At 48.4% G+C, this 23,940-nt stretch overlaps 1 protein-coding gene across 2 annotated transcripts in view; it reads right to left on the bottom strand.

The window, feature by feature from the left end:
* The window catches only part of CLINT1 (clathrin interactor 1), a 113,575-nt gene extending 90,971 nt beyond the window's left edge, over positions 1–22,604 (bottom strand). For both annotated transcript variants that reach the window (XM_075344290.1, XM_075344291.1), the window contains exon 1: positions 22,423–22,604. In XM_075344290.1, the coding sequence (XP_075200405.1) occupies positions 22,423–22,463 (41 nt within the window). In that variant the 5' untranslated portion in view covers positions 22,464–22,604. The remainder of the gene's footprint in view (positions 1–22,422) is intronic.
* Between the last annotated feature and the right edge of the window lie 1,336 nt (positions 22,605–23,940).

Here is a 23,940-nt window from a genome sequence, read left to right as displayed (position 1 = left end):
TTTAATAGTACAAAATGATCTGGAGATTGTACAGTGAAATCTTGGGACAGACCTGCTGTGAACAGGAAAAAGGGGACAGAAAATGATCCGTATACATGCAACAGTAAAGATTTTATGGTATTTTTCCTGTAATTCCTCTCTACAGACCATAAAGTAACGCGTCGGGTGTTGAGACATCACTGCGGGATATGACCGGGCGATTGTGTGTGACAGGTGACACTTGTACAGTGATTTAAGGATTATAGAGACAATATAAGGTAATTATTTACATGGGGGATTAAGCATTCAACATTTAAACGTGCGGCGCCATTGAAAAAAAAGTGTCCACGCGCGTCCAAGAAAGGGGGAGTCAACGACAGATACTTGCAGGATCACATGAAAGACTTGTGTCTAATATAGGTTTTCAAATGTTTGTTTGTTGCTAATGGCAACAGTGTTCTCCACAGGCGGGAAAACAAAAAGGTGGAGTCTAATGTGATATTCACAGCAACTGAGAGTGGAGAAGTGATAAAATTCTTGTTTCTGCAAGGAAAGTCTGCAAATGATATTCATGGTGATATGTCGCAGGCATTGGTGGATCAATGACCTTCATATTCCACAGTTAAGAACTGGGTTGTCAAATTTAAAACGGCCACTTCAACCCCAATGATGAGGAACGTCCTGGACGACCGAGAGTGGTTGTCATTCCAGAGATCGTCGATGCTGTGCACAACCTCATACCGGAGAATCCACGAATTCCAGCTAAAGCAATAGCAGACATGATGGGGATTTCCCATGAACGTGTTTGTGTCATTATCCATGAACATTTGGACATGAGGAAGCGATCTGCAAAGGTCCCCAAATGTTTGACAACAAATCAAAGAAGCAGCGAGTGACAACTTCCCGGTCCATTTGTCAGCGTTTCTGGACTGATAAGAACGTCCTGGATCGACTGGTCACTACGGATGAGAGCTGGATTTATTTGTATGACCCTGAAAACAAGGAACAGTCAAAAGAGTGGAGGCACAGGGGTTCTCCTCGTCCAAAGAAGTCCAGGGTGCAAAAATCAGCCACTAAAGGTGATGGCGTCTGTGTTCTGGGATAAGGAGGGCGTGCTGCTAGTGGACTACCTTCAAAAGGGTTCCACCATCAATGCAAGGTATTACATGGAACTTTTGGATCAATTGAAGGCAGCTCTGAAAGCCAAAAGGCGCGGCAAGCTGTCCAAAGGAATCTTGTTCCTGCAAGACAACGCCTCCGCTCATATTGCACAAGCGATCACTGCAAAACTGGCCGAGCTGGGCTTCCAGCTGGTTGACCACCCACCTTATTCACCAGATCTAGCTCCCTCCGACTATCATCTATTTCCAAACCTGAAGAAAAACCTCAAGGATACCAAATTTCACGCCATCTCTGATGCCATGACTTCTACGGATGCCTGGTTTGAGGCACAACCGAAATCCTTCTTTTTGCTAGGCTTACAGAACTTGGAATACCGATGTAAGAAGTGTGTTGATATCAGTGGAGAGTATGTGGAATAAATGTAAAGTTTCATCATCCCATCTAGTTTCTTTCTGGGTAAAGCCAAAGACTTATCAGCAGCCCCTCGTAAAACACGACAGGCGCTGGGAAGCTCTCAGAGATCGGGTCTCAGAGAGGAAATAGCTGCTGTAAATTTGGAAAGATCCTTCAGAAATCATTAAAAAATATGAACGTGCGGTCATGTGATTCTGGCGCGGACCTCAGTAATCTCAAATCGATGATCTGCGTATTTCCCTGGAAGTAGGGAAAGGCAAACATGGAAAACCCGTGAGGTGCCGAAAACCTTCCTCTGGAGTTCAAGGGGTTCTCCATGTCCAGAGGGAAACCGGGTACTACTCGCCTAGCGTAAGCTAATGTACCTGGGAAAAAAGGGATGCAAATGAGCGCATCTCCTGCGGGAACAGCCATTAGACCTTCCTCCAAAAAGCAGTGACTCCCATTTAATCCAGCTTTGTACACTGATCAGGTAGGACAGCTAAAGAACCACTTCAACCTTTATTTTTGTGTGGTGCCTTAAATTTAATTCCCCTGACCGAGGCCTTATACGCACCCTCCGGCGTCTTCATCTGTTTTCAGAATTGCTGTGGTCGGTTTCCTGTAATTTGTGACCTCCAGTGTTTCATGGAGCAAGCCGGAGGTCACAACTCAATAAACGTCAATGAGAGCTTCGTCCTGGCTAGAGATGAGCGCACCTCATGCTCGAGGCTCAATGTTTGACTATGGGCCTAAAGCAAAACACTTCTGGAGATGGGCGGTGTTATTTTTTTCCAAATTCTCTGTGAACAAAACAGCTCAGTACGCTGAATAAAAGCCAAATTTGAGACGAACGCACAAACCCAGCAGCACGCATAATGCAGGCAATCACTCACAGCGCTCGACTCACCACAGGGATTTTCACGTCATTTTCCAAGCCCGAGCCGGAGGTTCGCTCATCTCTAGTTTTGGCTCTCATAGACTTGTGATCTCCAGCCAAACGGAAGTTACGGGCAAAAGAGGACACTACGAAACCAGGCCGGCGCCGGAGGGCATGTATAATACTGGGAGCAGTAGGTGTACATTTAAAGCGCCACTCCAGCGCTAAAATTTATATATTAGATGTAGTACCCGGGTGTTGCCCAGGATAGTAACTGTCTGTCCCCTTTCCCCGTCTGTCTCTGCTCCCTTTCCCTGTGTCTGTCTCTGTCTCTTTGATTGTCTCTCTCTCTCCCTTTCCCCGTCTGTCTTGGTCTGTCTGTCTCTCTCTGTCTCTTTCCCTGTCCGTCTCTTTCTGTCTGTGCCTATGTCTGTCTGGCTCTGTCTCTCTCTATCCGTCTCTTCACTGACATCATATTACCTCACACAAGCTTCTTATACTATGAATGTCCTTTGTTCCTATAGCAACCAATCACAGCTCCTATTAATAACCTGTAGATCGCAGCTCTATTGACTTTAATGGAGGCAGGTTTTTTGGAGAGTAACTGTAAAGCGCAGGGTAAAATTTCCCGTCAAAACATAGTCTACGACATTCCCTGAGTAACATGGGGAGTCCGTGTAAAATTTCGTGGTTGTAAATGCGACGGTGCGGATTCCTTTAGCGGACACACACACACACACACACACACCTTTATATATTAGATATAAAACGTTGGAGTAGTGCTTTAAAATTACCTGCTAAATATTTCATAAAACAGGTCATTGAGGAATAAACGTCAGATGATGACTGAAGGTGTCCTGTGATATCTGGCACCAGGACACAAGCTGATCCCTACAGTCCTGGAATTTATGAGGTGCGGCCACCATGGATCGGACCAGTTTTTCAAGCACATTCAGTAATCAGATTAAAATCTGAGGAATTTGGAAACGAGTCATCACTTTGTTACGTCTCACAAGGTATTCCTGAACGGTGGCATTATCCTGCTGAAAGAGGTCACTGCCATTAGGGATTTTGTCAAAAAGGAGGACTGTGCAAGGTTTTGGGGTTGTGATTCTTTTCACTTCCACAAGAAGGGCAAGACAAAAAAAATTAAAGGAAAAAAAAAAAATTAAAAAACGATATTTACCATTTTAAAACATATTCGGTAGACTGGATGTGCAGCTGCAGGGAGAAAGTTAAGTTATATCCTCCCTGCAGCTGCTTGCTTCCAATAGTGGTGGTGTGAGTGATATGTAGTGATCGTGGTGTAATAATGCCACCTGCTCCCTGACAGCGTGTGTCGAGTCGTAGCGTCTTTCAAGCCCATGCCCTGCACCCAGGTCTGCCCCCGCCACTTCCATAAGCTTCTGTATTTTCCTTCTGAATTTTTCCATACAAGATTTGTAATCCGCCTGCAGCTAAACCTCAATAATAACACCGGGCATAAACATTCACAACCTTATAAGGGTTCAAAAGGGAAAAATACTATAATTACCTGCATTACCCCGCAGCAAGATGGCGATTAACTCACGGACTTCCTCGGGTAATATATGACCCGGTGAATGCACGCTCTATGTATACAGCAAACTGCAGACCCCAATATACACCATTATCAAAGTGACACTAATAGTCTCAGTAAGACGTAGATCGTAAAAATGTATATAATTGTGTAGTGATATATATATATATATATATATATATATATATACATATACATATATATACACACATACATACATATATATATACACATACATACATACATACATACATACATACACAGACATGCATTATATATATATATATATAATATATATATATATATATATATATATATATATATATATATATATATATATATATATATATATATGTGTGTGTGTGTTTATATATATATATATACACACACACACATACACACACACACACACACACACACACACATACATACATACATACACATACATACACATACATACACATACATACACACACAGTGCAGACCAAAAGTTTGGACACACCTCACTCAAAGAGTTTTCTTTAGTTTCATGACTCTGAAGGCATCAAAACTATGAATTAACACATATGGAGTGAAATACTTAACAAAAAAGTGTGAAACAACTGAAAATCTGTCTTATATTCTAGGTTCTTCATAGTAGCCACCTTTTGCTTTGATTACTGCTTTGCACACTCTTGGCATTCTCTTGATGAGCTTCATGAGGTATTCAATGGAAATGGCTTTCCAACAGTCTTGAAGAAGTTCCCAGAGATGCTTAGCACTTGTTGGCCCTTTTGCCTTCACTCTGCGGTCCAGCTCACCCCAAACCATCTCGATTGGGTTCAGGTCTGGTAACTGTGGAGGCCAGGTCATCTGGGGTAGCACCCCCATCACTCTCCTTCTTAGTCAAATAGCCCTTACACAGCCTGGAGGTGTGTTTGGGGTCATTGTCCTGTTGAAAAATAAATGATGGTCCAACTAAACGCAAACCGGATGGAATAGCACGCCGCTGCTAGATGCTCTGGTAGCCATGCTGGTTCTGTATGCCTTCAAGTTTGAATAAATCCCCAAAAGTGTCACCAGCAAAGCCCCCCCACACCATCACACCTCCTCCTCCATGCTTCACGGTGGGAACCAGCCATGTAGAGTCCATCCGTTCACAATTTCTACAAAGACACGGTGGTTAAATCCAAAGATCTCAAATTTGGACTCATCAGACCAAAGCACAGATTTCCACTGGTCTAATGTCCATTCCTTGTGTTCTTTAGCCCAAACAAGTCTCTTCTGCTTGTTGCCTCCCCTTAGCAGTGATTTCCTAGCAGCTATTTTACCATGAAGGCTGCTGCACAAAGTCTCCTCTTAACAGTTATCCTAGAGATGTGTCTGCTGCTAGAACTCTGTGTGGCAGTGACCTGGTCTCTAATTTGAGCTGCTGTTAACCTGCGATTTCTTAAGCTGGTGACTTGGATAAACTTATCCTCTGCAGCAGAGGTGGCTCTTGGTCTTCCTTTCCTGGGGCGGGCCTCATGTGAGCCAGTTTCTTTGTAGCGATGGATGTTTTTTGCCACTGCACTTGGGGACACTTTCAAAGTTTTCCCAATTTTTCGGACTGACTGACCTTAGTTTCTTAAAGTAATGATGGCCACTCGTATTTCTTTACTTAGAATTTGTATTATGGCAAGAAAAAAGCAGCTAACAGTCTCTTCAGTAGGACTATCAGCTGTGTATCCACCAGACTTCTGCACAACACAACTGATGGTCCCAACCCCATTTATAAGGCAAGAAATACCACTTATTAAACCTGAAAGTGCACACCTGTGAAGTGAGAACCATTTCCGGTGACTACCTCTTGAAGCTCATCAAGAGAATGCCAAGAGTGTGCAAAGCAGTAATCAAAGCAAAAGGTGGCTACTTTGAAGAACCTAGAATATAAGACATATTTTCAGCTGTTTCACAGTTTTTTGTTAAGTATTTCATTCCACATGTGATAATTCATAGTTTTGATGCCTTCAATGTGAATCTACAATTTTCCAGAGTCATGAAAATAAAGAAAACTCTTTGAATAGGGTGTGTCCAAACTTTTAGTCTGATATATATATATATATATATATATATACACATATACATATACACATACACACACACACACACGCTTGTATTCTTACACTCTGCCTTAAAGGGATTGGGTACTTGTAGAAACAATTCCAAGAACGGATGGATTTCTAGTTCTACAGTTCATTACTCGTTGCCTGGGTTACATGGCCACCGCTGCAGTCTCTCAGAGGTGGCCGGTTTTCAAGAGAAGGAGTACAGCAGTGCCAAGCTCTTTTCTACAGAGTTTGCAAATGCTGCTCTGAATCCTTCTTCAGTCACCGCTCTCCTACAATGTTGTAGGGAAAAAGCAGCATCCGCTAAAAGTGCGAGAGCAAGTGCACAGCTCGGGTCAAAGCTTCAGCTACTGATCCGAACTGTCAATCAGGTAGAGAATCAGGGCGCTCCTGAGGAATGAAGATGGAACAAATAATCGCTTTACAGCCCAGACAGACCATGATAGAAACCAATGTGGTGGACTTAGTGGTTTAGCAGAAGGAAGTCTCAAATGTAAGGCAAGACGCCACTAGTGATGAGCGGGCACTACCATGCTCGTGTGCTCAGTACTCGTAACTAGTGATGAGCGGGCACTACCATGCTCGGGTGCTCAGTACTAGTAACTAGTGATGAGCGGGCACTACCATGCTCGGGTGCTCAGTACTAGTAACTAGTGATGAGTGGGCACTACCATGCTCAGGTGATGTGTACTCGTAACTAGTGATGAGCGAGCACTACCATGCTCGTGTGCTCAGTACTCGTAACTAGTGATGAGCGGGCACTACCATGCTCGGGTGCTCAGTACTCGTAACTAGCAGTTGGACATTCAGATGGGCTCGACTTGTACCAACTAGAGTGAAAGCCAATGTGGAACTCAAAGCATTTTTCCGGAAAATCTTCCAGGAAAAATGCTTGAGCTCCCCATTGACTTCCATTATACTCAGGAGTCGCACCCGCCCGAATGTCCAACTGCCCTTTCCAACCACGGAGCATGAAAGCATGGTAGTGCCCAGTCATCACTAGTTACGAGTACTGAGCACCTGAGCATGGTAGTGCCCGCTCATCACTAGTTACGAGTACTGAGCACCCGAGCATGGTAGTGCCCGCTCATCACTAGTTACGAGTACTGAGCACCTGAGCATGGTAGTGCCCGCTCATCTCTAGTTACGAGTACCGAGCACCTGAGCATGGTAGTGCCCGCTCATCTCTAGTTACGAGTACCGAGCACCCGAGCATGGTAGTGCCCGCTCATCACTAGTTACGAGTACTGAGCACCTGAGCATGGTAGTGCCCGCTCATCTCTAGTTACGAGTACCGAGCACCTGAGCATGGTAGTGCCCGCTCATCTCTAGTTACGAGTACCGAGCACCTGAGCATGGTAGTGCCCGCTCATCACTAGTTACGAGTACTGAGCACCTGAGCATGGTAGTGCCCGCTCATCACTAGTTACGAGTACTGAGCCCCCGAGCATGGTAGTGCCCGCTCATCACTAGTTACGAGTACTGAGCACCCGAGCATGGTAGTGCCCGCTCATCACTAGTTACGAGTACTGAGCACCAGAGCATGGTAGTGCCCACTCATCACTAGTTACGAGTACAGAGCACCCGAGCATGGTAGTGCCCGCTCATCACTAGTTACGAGTACAGAGCACCCGAGCATGGTAGTGCCCGCTCATCACTAGTTACGAGTACCGAGCACCCGAGCATGATAGTGCCCGCTCATCACTAGTTACGAGTACTGAGCACCCGAGCATGGTAGTGCCCACTCATCACTAGTTACCACCAAGGTCACAAGCTTTGTACCGCGTTTCTCCCCGAAAATGAGCCCTAGCTTGATCTTACAGGATTTTTGAAGAATACTTAACATATAAGCCCTACTCCAAAGATAAGCCTCAGGTATAGTCAGGGCCGACATTAGGGGAGTCACACGGCGCACGTTCTCAGGGTCCCCAGCAGTTGTATTCCGAGGTTAAGATTGTCTAAGAACCTGAGGCTTTCGGAAAGGAACAACGTGATAAAAAAGGAGGATAAGAAATAAGAAAATTCCATTTTTGGAGGATAAAGCAGCGGATACAAGGCATGTCTGAGCCAAGCTGGCAAACGTATAGTCATGCCCTGTGACTGGTATACTCAGGAGTGTCTGGATACAGGAGCCGTTCTGCTGCGGCCCCTTTAAAATGTATAATGCAGCCTCTTTATGATGAGACGTTTAGATGCCAAAATCCCACCCGGAGCCAAATAACCAATGATGCATTTTGTGCGCTGTCAAGTGTAAGTATTGGGCATGAGATTAGGAGCGCAGCGGCCTGCGGAGAGGCTCGCACGCCGAGAGATCATCATGGCACAGGCACAATGACAGTGTCATGAGATACTGTGTAATCAGATCCAGCGCTGCGCTCAGGAAACCGAAAAAAGGGACAGTCAGTGATTCATGAATTCTCCATGATGTCTGCTGTACGTAGCATACCACCACAGTGCACCAGTCACCGGCCCGGGGAGGGAGGGGGGGGGGACGACGACATCCCGAGTACCCCCTATACAAGGCACCTGTTATTTCAGTATAAGAGGTCACTATATGGTCACCAGTATTCCCCTCTGCAGACCCTCTCCCTAATTATAAGCTGTCCTTGACCCTGGTGGGTGATAACTAGATACTATGATGTCCCCTGTACAAAGCAGCCACAGACGTGAGGGATTCCTGCTCCTTAGTCTTTATATATAGCCGCTGTATGGAGGAGAATATGCAGCAGCACCGAGCGGCGCGGCTGTGACCCCAGCACCGAGCGGCGCGGCTGTGACCCCAGCACCGAGCGGCGCGGCTGAGACGCCAGCACCGAGCGGCGCGGCTGTGAAAGCCAGCACCGAGCGGCGCGGCTGTGAAAGCCAGCACCGAGCGGCGCGGCTGTGAAAGCCAGCACCGAGCGGCGCGGCTGTGAAAGCCAGCACCGAGCGGCGCGGCTGTGAAAGCCAGCACCGAGCGGCGCGGCTGTGAAAGCCAGCACCGAGCGGCGCGGCTGTGAAAGCCAGCACCGAGCGGCGCGGCTGTGAAAGCCAGCACCGAGCGGCGCGGCTGTGAAAGCCAGCACCGAGCGGCGCGGCTGTGAAAGCCAGCACCGAGCGGCGCGGCTGTGAAAGCCAGCACCGAGCGGCGCGGCTGTGAAAGCCAGCACCGAGCGGCGCGGCTGTGAAAGCCAGCACCGAGCGGCGCGGCTGTGAAAGCCAGCACCGAGCGGCGCGGCTGTGAAAGCCAGCACCGAGCGGCGCGGCTGTGAAAGCCAGCACCGAGCGGCGCGGCTGTGAAAGCCAGCACCGAGCGGCGCGGCTGTGAAAGCCAGCACCGAGCGGCGCGGCTGTGAAAGCCAGCACCGAGCGGCGCGGCTGTGAAAGCCAGCACCGAGCGGCGCGGCTGTGAAAGCCAGCACCGAGCGGCGCGGCTGTGAAAGCCAGCACCGAGCGGCGCGGCTGTGAAAGCCAGCACCGAGCGGCGCGGCTGTGAAAGCCAGCACCGAGCGGCGCGGCTGTGAAAGCCAGCACCGAGCGGCGCGGCTGTGAAAGCCAGCACCGAGCGGCGCGGCTGTGAAAGCCAGCACCGAGCGGCGCGGCTGTGAAAGCCAGCACCGAGCGGCGCGGCTGTGAAAGCCAGCACCGAGCGGCGCGGCTGTGAAAGCCAGCACCGAGCGGCGCGGCTGTGAAAGCCAGCACCGAGCGGCGCGGCTGTGAAAGCCAGCACCGAGCGGCGCGGCTGTGAAAGCCAGCACCGAGCGGCGCGGCTGTGAAAGCCAGCACCGAGCGGCGCGGCTGTGAAAGCCAGCACCGAGCAGCGTAGCTGTGAACCCAGCACTGAGCAGCGTAGCTGTGACCCCAGCACTGAGCAGTGTAGCTGTGACCCAGCACTGGAGGTAAAATAAAACACTTACTAGAAAGCTGCAAGAGGTCACAATCACTGTGAGGAAGAATCAAAATCGAACAGACGCCATGCCTCCCTCCTGTAGATGGCTATTGAGGTTTAACCTAAATGATCACCTGTTGGATTAGCGTGGGTCCAATCCGCAAAACTACATACGACATGTATAAAGGAAGGGAGAATGAAGCCCAAAACAGTTGGCCTAGTGCAGCAATATTTGCAGATCTGGCGAATATACCGTATTTATTGGACTATAAGAACACTTTTTCCCCCAAAATTTGAGAGAAAAGGGGGTGTGTGTCTTATAGTCCGGATGTGCCTGGTTCACTGTGGGAGGAGTGGGGAAAGGCGGTGGTGGAGCGAATCACAGGAGGCAGAGTTGCCAATGTAGGAAGCCGGCGGCTGGGGTGAACACGTGAGCCCCCTATAACAGAATCTGAATATTCACTGCTCCCCACACCCATAACCCGGGGTGTAGGGAGCTCTAAATATTAAGTTTGGACTAGCTGGCACCTGGGATCGCATGGCAGTGACGTCTTCCACTGCCCCGCTTACATGCTGAAGTCAGTTGCCCGCATCAGAAGAGGATGCTGCGTACCAAGGGAGCAGAGGGAAGGCAAGTAGAATGCTTTATTTTTTGTGTGCATGCAGCATAACAGGAGCCATATATACATATATACCAGGATGGGCCCATGGGGGACATATATGGCATGCTGGGGGACATATATGCCAGGATGCGCCAATAATGGGGATATATACCAGGATGGGGGGACATATATGCCAGGATGCGCCAATAATGGGGATATATACCAGGATGGGGGGACATATATGCCAGGATGCGCCAATAATGGGGATATATAACAGGATGGGGGGACAGGCCAACCCAGGATGGGCCCAGGATGGGGGACAGGCCAACCCAGGATGGGCCCAGGATGGGGGACAGGCCAAACCAGGATGGGCCCAGGATGGGGGACAGGCCAAACCAGGATGGGCCCAGGATGGGGGACAGGCCAAACCAGGATGGGCCCAGGATGGGGGACAGGCCAAACCAGGATGGGCCCAGGATGGGGGACAGGCCAAACCAGGATGGGCCCAGGATGGGGGACAGGCCAAACCAGGATGGGCCCAGGATGGGGGACAGGGCAAACCAGGATGGGCCCAGGATGGGGGACAGGCCAAACCAGGATGGGGGACAGGCCAAACCAGGATGGGCCCAGGATGGGGGACAGGCCAAACCAGGATGGGCCCAGGATGGGGGACAGGCCAAACCAGGATGGGCCCAGGATGGGGGACAGGCCAAACCAGGATGGGCCCAGGATGGGGGACAGGCCAAACCAGGATGGGCCCAGGATGGGGGACAGGCCAAACCAGGATGGGCCCAGGATGGGGGACATGCATAAAAGGATGGGCCCAGGATGGGGGACATGCATAAAAGGATGGGCCCAGGATGGGGGACAGGTCAAACCAGGATGGGCCCAGGATGGGGGACAGGTCAAACCAGGATGGGCCCAGGATGGGGGACAGGTCAAACCAGGATGGGCCCAGGATGGGGGACAGGTCAAACCAGGATGGGCCCAGGATGGGGGACAGGTCAAACCAGGATGGGCCCAGGATGGGGGACAGGTCAAACCAGGATGGGCCCAGGATGGGGGACAGGTCAAACCAGGATGGGCCCAGGATGGGGGACAGGTCAAACCAGGATGGGCCCAGGATGGGGGACAGGTCAAACAAGGATGGGCCCAGGATGGGGGACCCGTATACCAGGATGGGCCGAGGATGGGGGACATTCATAAAAGGATGGGCCCAGGATGGGGGACATGTATACCAGGATGGGCCCAGGATGGGGGACATGTATACCAGGATGGGGCGGGGACATGTATACCAGGATGGGCCCAGGATGGGGGACATGTATACCAGGATGGACCCAGGATGGGGGACATATATACCAGGATGGACCCATAATGAGGAATGGGGAACCAAGGAAACCAAGATGGGGAACGTTCGGACAGGTTTGGGGTACATTACCCCCATAATACATAATAGTGTCAGCAGCAGACCCCCCCCACCCCGTAACGGCACATCATGACCACATTTTTGCGTCAAATTTTTTTTTTCTATTTTCCACCTCTAAAATATAGGTGCGTCTTGCAGCTCGGTGCGTCTTATAGTCCGAAAAATAAGGTAAGTCCACATATTCACAGAATGAAAACATAAAACATAAATAAGCTAAAAAGAAACAAAACCATAAAAGAAAAAAAAAAAAAAAAAGATTGTGATGAGGCTCGATGTACAGGAACGAAGGGGAAACCTCACAAAAACAAGATTTCTGCTGTGCTGACAAACAGTCGGATATTTTATCCTTTTCTGCTGACGAGGCCGTGTGTGCCCCCCCCACCCCCGTTGTACGTTGCTCTGAACCGGTTACTGTTTATTTCCTTTACTTCTGATAAAGGCAGGTGTCGGGCCAAGTTTCAGCACGTTCTCAAAAGTGATGCAACAGGCGGTGAGCGTCATCGAGAGACCGGAGTTACACAACTCAGTATGGCGGCACACTGTGCGGTGGCACCTGTCAGGAGTACACGCTGTGACAGCGGACGCTCCGGGGGCCTCAGGGAGACAATGAAGGTTTTGCAAGGTAGTCACAACCTATGGTGTAGCCCATGAGAACAATGTGCCACCTGTACATCATCATTTCTGCTTTAGGAGATAGTATTCCCCATGATATGGGAATAAATTGACAACTGGGCGTTACCAGTCATGGGTGTGACCCTACACACTCTCCAATCAGTGCTGCTAGAGGCAGACACCCCTTTACCTGTCGTTTTAGGGGTCTTGCATCCCGCGTTTTCCATCAGTTTTCCCTTCCGCAGGCAGCCATTTCTGAGCTGGTGAGTGGCGGCTAATTACTATGATGCCTCCTATACACCCCAGACATGAGGGATTCCTGCACCCCTATTGCTATATAACATTGCAGAAGTACTGAGCAGTGTAGCTGTGAGTCCATCTCTGGTCAACAGACATGAGGGATTCCTGCTCTATTCCTATACACCGTGTGCAGAATTATTAGGCAAGTTGTATTTTAGAGGATTTTTTTAATTATTGATCAACAACTATGTTCTCAATCACCCAAACGACTCAAAGCTTAATATTTTTGGAAGTTGGAGTGGGTTTTTTCTTAGATTTGACTATCGTATGAAGATATCTGTTTTGCAGGTAACTATTACTGTGCAGAATTATTAGGCAACTTAATAAAAACCAAATATATTCCCATCTCACTTGTTTATTTTCACCAGGTAAACCAATATAACTGCACAAAATTTAGAAATAAACATTTCTGACATGCAAAAACAAAACCCCAAAAAATAGTGACCAATATAGCCACCTTTCTTTATGATGACACTCAGCAGCCGACCATCCATAAATTCTGTCATTGGTTGATCTGTTTACGATCAACATTGCATGCAGCAGCCACCACAGCCTCCAGACACTGTTCAGAGAGGTGGACTGTTTTCCCTCCTTGTAGATCTCACATTTTATGAGTGACCACAGGTTCTCTATGGGGTTCAGATCAGGTGAACAAGGGGACCATGTCATTATTTTTTCATCTTTTAGACCTTTACTGGCCAGCCATGCTGTGGAGTAGTTAGATGCATGTGATGGAGCATTGTCCTGCATGAAAATCATGCTTTTCTTGAACGATACCGACTTCTTCCTGTACCACTACTTGAAGAAGTTGTCTTCCAGAAACTGGCAGTAGGTCTGGGAGTTGAGCTTCACTCCATCCTCAACTCGAAAAGGTCCCACAAGTTCACCTTTGATGATACCAGCCCATACCAGTCCCCCACCTCCACCTTGCTGGTGTCTGAGTGGGAGTGGAGCTCTCTGCCCTTTACTGATCCAGCCTCTGGCCCATCCATCTGGCCCATCAAGAGTCACTCTCATTTTATGAGTCCATAAAACCTTTGAAAAATCAGTCTTAAGATATTTTCTTGGCCCAGTCTTGACATTTTATCTTATGTTTCTTGGTCAGAGGTGGTGGTTTTCAGCCTTCCTTACCTTGGCCATGTCCCTGAGTACGGCACACCTTGTGCTTTTTGATACTCCAGTAACGTTGCAGCTCTGAAATATGGCCAAACTGGTGGCAAATAGCATCTTGGCAGCTTCACGCTTGATTTTCCTCAATTCATGGGCAGTTATTTTGCGCCTTTTTTGCCCAACACGCTTCTTGCGACCCTGTTGGCTATTTGCCATGAAACACTTGATTGTTCGGTGATCACGCTTCAAAAGTTTGGCCATTTCAAGACTGCTGCATCCCTCTGCAAGACATCTAATAATATTGGACTTTTCAGAGCCTGTCCAATCTCTCTTCTGACCCATTTTGCCAAAGGAAAGGAAGTTGCCTACTAATGAAGCACCCCTTATATAGGGTGTTGATGTCATTACACCGCACCCCTCCTCATTACAGAGATGCACATCACCTGATTTACTTCATTGGTAGTTGGCTCTCAGCCTATACAGCTTGGAGTAGGACGACATGTATAAAAAGTATCATGTGATCAAAAAACTCATTTGCCTAATAATTTTGCACACGGTGTATAACATTGCAGAAGTACTGAGCAGTGTAGCTGTGAATCCATCTCTGGTCAGGAGGGATATCCTTTCCCCCTGCATATACTTCAACAAGCAGCCCTAAACTGACATCTCGCTGCACTGTAATTTCATGTTGTCCCAAGATAGATTTGAACTGTTGTTCAGAGTGGATGGAGAGTTCAGGGAGCAAGCGAAGAAATGTCTCATAAGTGGAGAAAGAAGCAGATTTCTCCGATATGGCATTTTTTTTTATCTTGCAATCCTCCAGGATTGCACTGGGCGACCGCGGCTGATCTCGGCCTTTGTATGCACCAATAACATACGGTCATGCAAGTTATTAGCTAGGTCCTTCTTAAAACCAGAATACCCCTTTAAGATATTTGATCCAGTTCCATAATCTCAGTGTAAATAAGAATCTGGCTGTAAAATCAAATCACAATTTACAAGCAGAAGCTTTCTAATGCAGTCTAAAGACTTGAGGCCATTAGCATCTTAAGTGCCCGCAAAAGAGCGAAATTACAAATTAGACGACCAAAGTGAAGACAAATGACGCTGCGCTGTCACTCAAACTCCAGAGATCTCATTACTGATGCCTCGGTGGGTCATATGCCGACAATTACTGTAAATTACACGCAGCGAACCGAGCGAATCCATCCCTCTGTACAATATGAATCTCCCGTTTACAATCTGTGTTACTAAAGGTGGATTCTCATGTTGTTAAAATGCTTTCAGTTGCAACATGAAAAAATGCAAGTTTGCAAATGACTTGCTTTTTCTATTTGTGGCCATTTTCCTGCTATGAGAGCTTTTATCTTACATAGTGTAGAGCTGGTTTAACAGGAAGTGGCCAGTGGTGACCGTATGGGCAACAGTTACATTCCAGAGTTATCTCCCAACATATCAGTGAGCTCTCCAGCCTATTGATTCCTATATAGAAGTTAGCTGCTCACCCTCCTCCCCCCTCATCTGCAGACTAGTTGTTTTTGTCAATCCTGTAGAATCACAATCCCAGGCACATAGGGAGCCAAGTGCTTGCTTAAATGCCATATCTCTACATGTAAATATAATGATGGCAGTGTAGACTCCAGAACAAACCATTGATAGAGCAGAACTTGTGATGAGCTTTGTATTTATGCTAAAGCTCTGACCTGTCACTCAAGGAGGAGGCCCCGCCCTGACAGAAACCAGGAAGTGCAAGAGTCTGGAAAGCTCAGAGCTGCTCAAGAGACAACCCCTTTAAATGAGTTTTCCACCAAAAGTACTGATTATGTAGGGCCTAGATAAATTCCGTTATGACAGATGGGTTTGCTAAGATATGACGGCACCCCAACAGATTCAAGCCTCAATAAAACATATAGTGATGGAAATTCCCTTCTAAAAAGGTCAAGATTCAGAGGAAAGATCATTTTCTAGTTTTCCTTTGCAAATACATCATTGGAAAACCCCATCACATGGTAAGAGGTAACTGCCTGACCTATGGGGGTCCAAGTGATAGGGCCCCCCCACAAATCACGGGAACACAATGTAAAGCTATCTCAGAAAATACAACAGCAAATATAAGTACAGGACTAATCTGCCCCGTGAAGCACAGGACGCCAGGTCTCGCTGCTGTACAGTGCTGGCCAAAACTATTGGCACCCCTGCAATTCTGTCAGATAATACTCAGTTTCTTCCTGAAAATGATTGCAATCACAAATTCTTTGGTATTATTATCTTCATTTAATTTGTCTTCAATGAAAAAAAAAAAATTGTCATAAAGCCAAATTGGATATAATTCCACACCAAACACAAAAAAGGGGGTGGACAAAAGTATTGGCACGGTTTGAAAAATCATGTGATGCTTCTCTAATTTGTGTAACTAACAGCCCCTGTAACTTACCTGTGGCACCTAACAGGTGTTGGCAATAATAAATCACACTTGCAGCAGGTGACATGGATTAAAGTTGACTCAGCCTCTGTCCTGTGTCCTTGTGTGCACCACATTGAGCATAGAGAAAAGAAAGAAGACCAAAGAACTGTCTGAGGACTTGAGAATCCATATTGTGAGGAAGCATGAGCAATCTCAAGGCTACAAGTCCATCTCCAAAGACCTGAAAGCTCCTGTGTCAACGGTGCGCAGTGTCATCAAGAAGTGTAAAGCCCATGACACTGTGGCTAACCTCCCTAGATGTGGAAGGAAAAGAAAAATTGAGAGATTTCAACGCAAGATTGTGCAGATGGTGGATAAAGAACCTCAACTAACATCCAAACAAGTTCAAGCTGCCCTGCAGTCCGAGGGTACAACAGTGTCACCCGTACTATCCGTCGGCGTCTGAATGAAAAGGGACTGTATGGTAGGATACCCAGGAAGACCCCACTTCTTACCCTGAGACATAAAAAAGCCAGACTGGAGTTTGCCAAATCTTACCTAAGAAAGCCTAAAACGTTTTGGAAGAATGTTCTTTGGTCAGAAGAGACAAAAGTAGAGCTTTTTGGGAAAAGCCGTCAACATAGAGTTTACAGGAAAAAAAAAAAAGAGGCATTCAAAGAAAAGAACATGGTCCCTACAGTCAAACATGGTGGTGGTTCCCTGATGCTTTGGGGTTGCTTTGCTGCCTCTGGCACTGGACTGCTTGACTGTGTGCATGGCATTATGAAATCTGAAGACTACCAACAAATTTTGCAGCATAATGTAGCGCCCAGTGTGAGAGAGCTGGGTCTCCCTCAGAGGTCATGGGTCTCCCAGCAGGACAATGACCCAAAACACACTTCAAAAAGCACTAGAAAATGGTTTGAAAGAAAGCACTGGAGACTACTAAAGTGGCCAGCAATGAGTCCAGACCTGAACCCCATAGAAGACCTGTGGAGAGATCTCAAAATGGCAGTTTGGAGAAGGCACCGTTCAAATCTCAGGGACCTGGAGCAGTTTGCCAAAGAAGAATGGTCTAAAATTCCAGCAGAGCATTGTAAGAAACTCATTGATGGTTACTGGAAGCGGTTGTTCGCCGTTATTTTGGCTAAAGATTGTGCAACCAAGTATTAGGCTAAGGGTGCCAATACTTTTGTCTGGCCCATTTTTGGAGTTGTGTGAAATGATCAATGATTTGATTTTTGTTTCATTCTCTTTTGTGTTTTTTCATTGCAAGCAAAATAAATGAAGATAATACCAAAGAATTTGTGATTGCAATCATTTTCAAGAAGAAACTGAGTATTATCTGACAGAATTGCAGGGGTGCCAATACTTTTGGCCAGCACTGTATAATGTCATCCGTAACATGCTGCTGGGGCAGATGGCCTTGTGAGCTTGGCATCGCATCCGGCATCAATGAGAGGCTGGATAAGGAGACTACAAAAACAGGGCACATGGGGGAAAACGGACCCCTCTCCAAACAACATGCAGACATATCCTAGTAGGATTCCACCATATACAGCCCCTTCCATCACCGAAATGGATATCTTAAAGGGATTGTCAATAGAGGAGAATCCTTTTAAATGAAGCTATGTATCAGCTGATGCTGTGGAAAGTGGTTATAGCCGTCGCATTGTCTCCCATGGAAAAGGTGATTACATAAGGTATGCCGGAACTGAGAATAGGAGCAGAGCTGCAGTTCTTGCAGCGGCCACTAAACAGTGTGTGGCGCTCTGCTCAGCGTTGGAGGAATCAGGATCTGATATTGATGTCATTAGTATATATCACAGCTAAATCGGCCATAAAATGTCTGGTGTCGCGTTATCACGATGGAGTGTAATCTAATGGCTGTGGGAATATCGACCGCTCAGGGACAATCCACAGTTTCGCCGCATGAGAACGGTTTATGAGGAGCCTGTAAAACGCGCCCAAAATAAACATTTGTAATCTCAAGCTGTCCATAATGACGGAGAAAAGCAGCAAGTCTTAAAGGGAGAGTCCACAAATACCGACTAGTCATGGTCCAATAAACATACACTCTCCGTACTTCTATATTACTTACAATGCATCACAATGCATCACGTGAGCCCTCCTGGCCCAAGGGGAGCGGGGGCGGGCGCCCTCCTGGCCCAAGGGGAGCGGGGGCGGGCGCCCTCCTGGCCCAAGGGGAGCGGGGGCGGGCGCCCTCCTGGCCCAAGGGGACCGGGGGCGGGCGCCCTCCTGGCCCAAGGGGACCGGGGGCGGGCGCCCTCCTGGCCCAAGGGGACCGGGGGCGGGCGCCCTCCTGGCCCAAGGGGACCGGGGGCGGGCGCCCTCCTGGCCCAAGGGGACCGGGGGCGGGCGCCCTCCTGGCCCAAGGGGACCGGGGGCGGGCGCCCTCCTGGCCCAAGGGGACCGGGGGCGGGCGCCCTCCTGGCCCAAGGGGACCGGGGGGCGGGCGCCCTCCGATTTACAAATTCTTAAAAAGTCAGACCCTCAAAAATCACACTAACTGTAGTGCCATAAGAGAATCATTTCTGGTGTCAAACAGGAGTCGTTTACAGTAACCATCCAGATGCTACTGGTTATTTCATTTTTGCATATATTCCTATGCCAGTGCTGTCATACTGCTCGTTATGAACACTGAGCATGGTAGTGCCCGCTCATCACTACTCATAACTATTTCTTTTTCCATCTCAACCTTTTAAAACAAGGAGTGGCTCTAATAACCTCTGCAGTCTCTGGATGACTCCCGCGTCAGTAAACACAGCCTCCATCATCACCGCCTGTGTGTGGGTGCCCTTGGTATAGAGGCGACTAAAGGGGGCTTTACACGGAGCGATATCGCTAGCAATGGCACCTGCCCCCATCGTTTGTGCATCACGGGCAAATCACTGCCCGTGGCGCACAATATCGCTTGTCCGTGTCACACGTACAGCCCTCCCTAACGACGTCGCTGTGGGCGGTGAACAACCTCCACTGAAAGGGGGAGGTTCGTTCGCTGTCACAGAGCGGGCCCCCAATAGAAGCGGAGAGGCGGAGAGCAGCCGCATCTCCGTCACTCCTACCTCGGTGTTCGTTGAGGCCGCAGGTAAGGTGTAGTTCGTCGTTCCCAAGGTGTCACACGTAGCGATGTGTGCTGCCACAACCTGCGTCCTCAACAAGCAACGATTTTTTTGAAAAGGAACGACGTGTCAACGATGGACGATTTGGTGAGTATTTTCCATCGTTAACGGCCGCTTGTTGGTGTCACACGCAACGACGTCGCTAACGATGCCGGATGTGCGTCACGGAATCCGTGACCCCGGCGATATATCGTTAGATACGTCGTTGCGTGAAACGGGGCTTTTACACTGTAGGATAAAACAGCCGATCCGGCCGGCCGTACACAGAGGAAGAGCTGGTGTAAATCGATGTGCAGGACCCGGCCAGTAACCTGCGGGCAGGACCCCGCCAGTAACCTGCGGGCAGGACCCCGCCAGTAACCTGCGGGCAGGACCCCGCCAGTAACCTGCGGGCAGGACCCCGCCAGTAACCTGCGGGCAGGACCCCGCCAGTAACCTGCGGGCAGGACCCCGCCAGTAACCTGCGGGCAGGACCCCGCCAGTAACCTGCGGGCAGGACCCGATCAGTAACCTGCGGGCAGGACCCGATCAGTAACCTGCGTGCAGGACCCGATCAGTAACCTGCGTGCAGGACCCGATCAGTAACCTGCGTGCAGGACCCGATCAGTAACCTGCGTGCAGGACCCGATCAGTAACCTGCGTGCAGGACCCGATCAGTAACCTGCGTGCAGGACCCGATCAGTAACCTGCGTGCAGGACCCGATCAGTAACCTGCGTGCAGGACCCGATCAGTAATCTGCGTGCAGGACCCGATCAGTAATCTGCGTGCAGGACCCGATCAGTAATCTGCGTGCAGGACCCGATCAGTAATCTGCGTGCAGGACCCGATCAGTAATCTGCGTGCAGGACCCGATCAGTAATCTGCGTGCAGGACCCGATCAGTAATCTGCGTGCAGGACCCGATCAGTAATCTGCGTGCAGGACCCGATCAGTAATCTGCGTGCAGGACCCGATCAGTAATCTGTAGCCCTGAGAATCGCCGCCATCCACTGCTCTTCTTTTGATTAGTCGACCTGGTGTGACATCACAGCTATGACGTCAGGCTGGCTGATCAAAAGTAGAGCCAAGGGTGCCTGGAGGTAGGAGGCAGTTCTCAAGTTCCCTTTGGAATCGATGTTTTTTTTGGGAGGGGGATTTTGCGATTATGGAATCGGAAAGTTAAGTTTAAAAGGAAACTTCAAGGTCGCTTCATACAAACAGGTTCTGCTATAAAAGCCCAACCCTGGTAGGACATGATGAGCCCGAAACCTCCTCATCTGACCAAATAATAGGGCAAGCACTGAGATGTACAACATACATAGTGAGCAGATACAACTCCACACTGGGGGTGCACAAACTTCTCTCAGTCCATGGGTCACATTTTTGTGGGTCATTTTACCTTTAAAAAATGTTTTGTTATGTTGTAGCCACCGTTTGATGCTTCTGATCCGGCCCTTTTCCTGTTACCAGTGTGAGACATGTAGAGCAGGAGAGCAGACTGTCAGTCATTACATGTCTCACACTGGTAACACCCACTAATGTATAATAATCCCCGGAGGCAGATTCTCAGGGAGATCTATGTTCAGCCCATAGATCTTAACAGCTCATTTACACATGAAGAAAAACGTGGATGTGTCTGGGATAAAACATTGGATGATAGATATCAGGGTATCGTTTTTTTCCGGCTTCCTATGACCTATATGCCCATATGAAGGGCTTAGGAGGGTCAGTCCTACTGACAGATTCCCTTTAAAAGGGTTGTAATGGCTCAAAAATGTAAAAAACGGCAATATTCCCCTAAGTGATGCCCCCTTTCCATTGCTTCCCTGAGCCCCACAAGTCTCTTCTTCCCAATGGTGCACCGGAATCTCCTAGGATCTAATGTAGAATCCCCAATTATCACTAATAGTATTTGTCACATAGGCTGACGGGACCCTATTTGGCCTCCCCTAGGGGTCCGGTTGTGATTGGATCTACTAGTGTCACCTGACCCCTTCCTGTTCCTCTTCTCGCCACACAAGAAATGTTAGGACAAGCCTCTCATCCAATCACTGGCCCATGTGGTGACACGCCTCCGCCTGTGATTGGCCGAGCAGCATTTCCTGTCTGTGAAGTGAACCAGGAAGTGAAGACTGGCGGGGGAACCTGGGACTTGTAACAATAAAGATTACGTCTAATTTCGCTAACCTATTCTATTGGTAGAAATATTTTACCTTCCGGACAATCCCTTTAAGATCTGATACTCTGATTTATTAAAAGGGGAATTTTCTAAACATTGGGACCTTATAATTTAAGGATGGCTTAGCCCACAGGCCAGGGAAGCTATTACGGTAGGTCTGGCTTTTAAATGTAAAGCGAAGGGGTGGTCCGGTCAGAAGATACTGACGATCGATCCTCAGGATGGTGGTCTTGGGGGGGTCCATCACCTCCAGCCATCAGTTGGTCTTTGCTCCACAAGGAACTAAGCTACGGTGTCCGTTACTGCTCACATCCAGGTGGTAATAAGTGATGTGGGACCCCCCTAGATGGGACCTGCCCCCCAGATCTCATCCCCCGATCTCGTCCCAGTGACCCATCCTAGGGACAGGTCGTCTATATCCCTTTTGGTTACATCCACACGGGAAAATAAACCTCCGCCTGTGGATTACACACCAAAAACCAAGTGCACGCAGCATGGAAGCGCAAGCATGGCGCAACAATACTACACGTCATCACGCCATGATGTAAATACTGGAGGGAAAGGGACCAGCGCAGAATTTAGGGCCACATTTTGCAATTTCAATGGCGGTTGCACCAATGATGAATGGATTCCAAGTCACATGACCAGAAAAAGAGCATTATTGCATCAGGACGATCAGTATATGCTGGAAACATGGATAATAAAAGCAGTCGTGGTCAGGCCCAGCCTGGAGCCGCTGCTCCCGTACCCAGCCCTGCCCAGCACACCATGACAACTTACGCTTTATCCACCAACTCCCGGACTTTCCACATGTTGAGCATCTTCGCTCCCGATCTCTTCCTCCGCTCCGGACGGACTCGCTCTCCCCCTCTTTCTCACTCACCACCGGAGACCTGCCGATGTCACTTCGCGCAACCGCTCCGGAGTCCTACACGCAACGACAGAACGCGCCTGCGCACTAGCGAGCTCCGGCCAGCTGCCAACCACTCTGCGCAAGCGCAGCTGTACCATGCGGCGCTCGCCAACCAGTCGGCGCATGCGCTTCCCTAGGCGGAAGTTCAAAACGGTAAAGGCTTTGCGCTTGCGTAATCAAAATGTCCTGATTACGCATGCGCGCTAGAGTTCAGCTCAACCTGCGCCTTCCGATTCTCCACGCAGGCAAACGAGCTCCACCTTGGAAGTGACGTAAGAGGCAGGTAACTAGCGAGGGGCGTCATGGTAACAGGATAATAACTAGTGCGTCACTCAGTTATGGGCGTGTCCTCTCGACACAAACGGGCAACGTCAGCGTATGTGGGCGTGACGCTGAGTCATCACCTCCTGACTTCACCTGCAGCGGATTGTTTACCTGCACGTGACCCGGAAGTAATTTAACCCTTCATTGTAAAGCGTTTGACTTTGTTTTATTGACAACCAAGAGACCTGTTTCTTTTTTTTTTTAATTTTTGCACTTTTAAAAAAATGTTTTAATAAAAAATGGAAAATTGCTTTAATTTTTTTTTTTTTTTTTACAGGATTCCTAATGAATGGTGATTAGCCTTATGGGGTCATGTCAGCCCCTTCCTCCCCCGCACGACCCCTCTGGTCAATCAGAGGGGGGCAACTCACACTGATTAATGTACAAGTGTCCCCTAGAAAGACTAAAAAAGTTTAAAGAATGTAAAAAAAATAAAAAATAAATGGTAAATCATGTTTTAAAGTAAGAGTTTAGTCAAATTAGATCTGTTCAGAGGAGATCTCATTTACATGTATGGTCAAAATAAAGACGTGGCACGTGATTTATTTGTTTTGTAGACCCCACAGGGAACCAGGGGACATTCATTATGTGTGGAGGCAATTTTAGACATCTACATAGGAAAGGGTTCTTTACAGTTAGTGTGGACAGGCTGTGGAATGCCCGACAGCAAAAGGCAGTAATGGTTAACATTATGTCGCCACTTACAAAGGGTTAACAAATGGTATTAAGGGCTATAAATCATCCAATGATAGATAATTATAATTGATCGAGAAAGGTTGAACTTGATTGACCTGTGTATTTTTTTCAACCAATATGATTATTATTTATTATTATAGCGCCATTTATTCCATGGCGCTGTACATGTGAAAAAGGGGGACACATAACAGGGACAGGTACAATAATCATTACAAGGCACAGACAGGTACAAGAGGAAAGAGGACCCTGCCCACGATGGCTCACAGTCTACAGAAGGAGAGAGGACCCTGCCCACGAGGGCTCACAGTCTACAGAAGGAGAGAGGACCCTGCCCACGAGGGCTCACAGTCTACAGAAGGAGAGAG

The sequence above is a fragment of the Anomaloglossus baeobatrachus genome, chromosome 4 (assembly GCF_048569485.1).
Source record: "Anomaloglossus baeobatrachus isolate aAnoBae1 chromosome 4, aAnoBae1.hap1, whole genome shotgun sequence".
Lineage (NCBI taxonomy): Eukaryota > Metazoa > Chordata > Amphibia > Anura > Aromobatidae > Anomaloglossus > Anomaloglossus baeobatrachus.
This window is presented reverse-complemented; position numbering and strand designations above follow the sequence as displayed.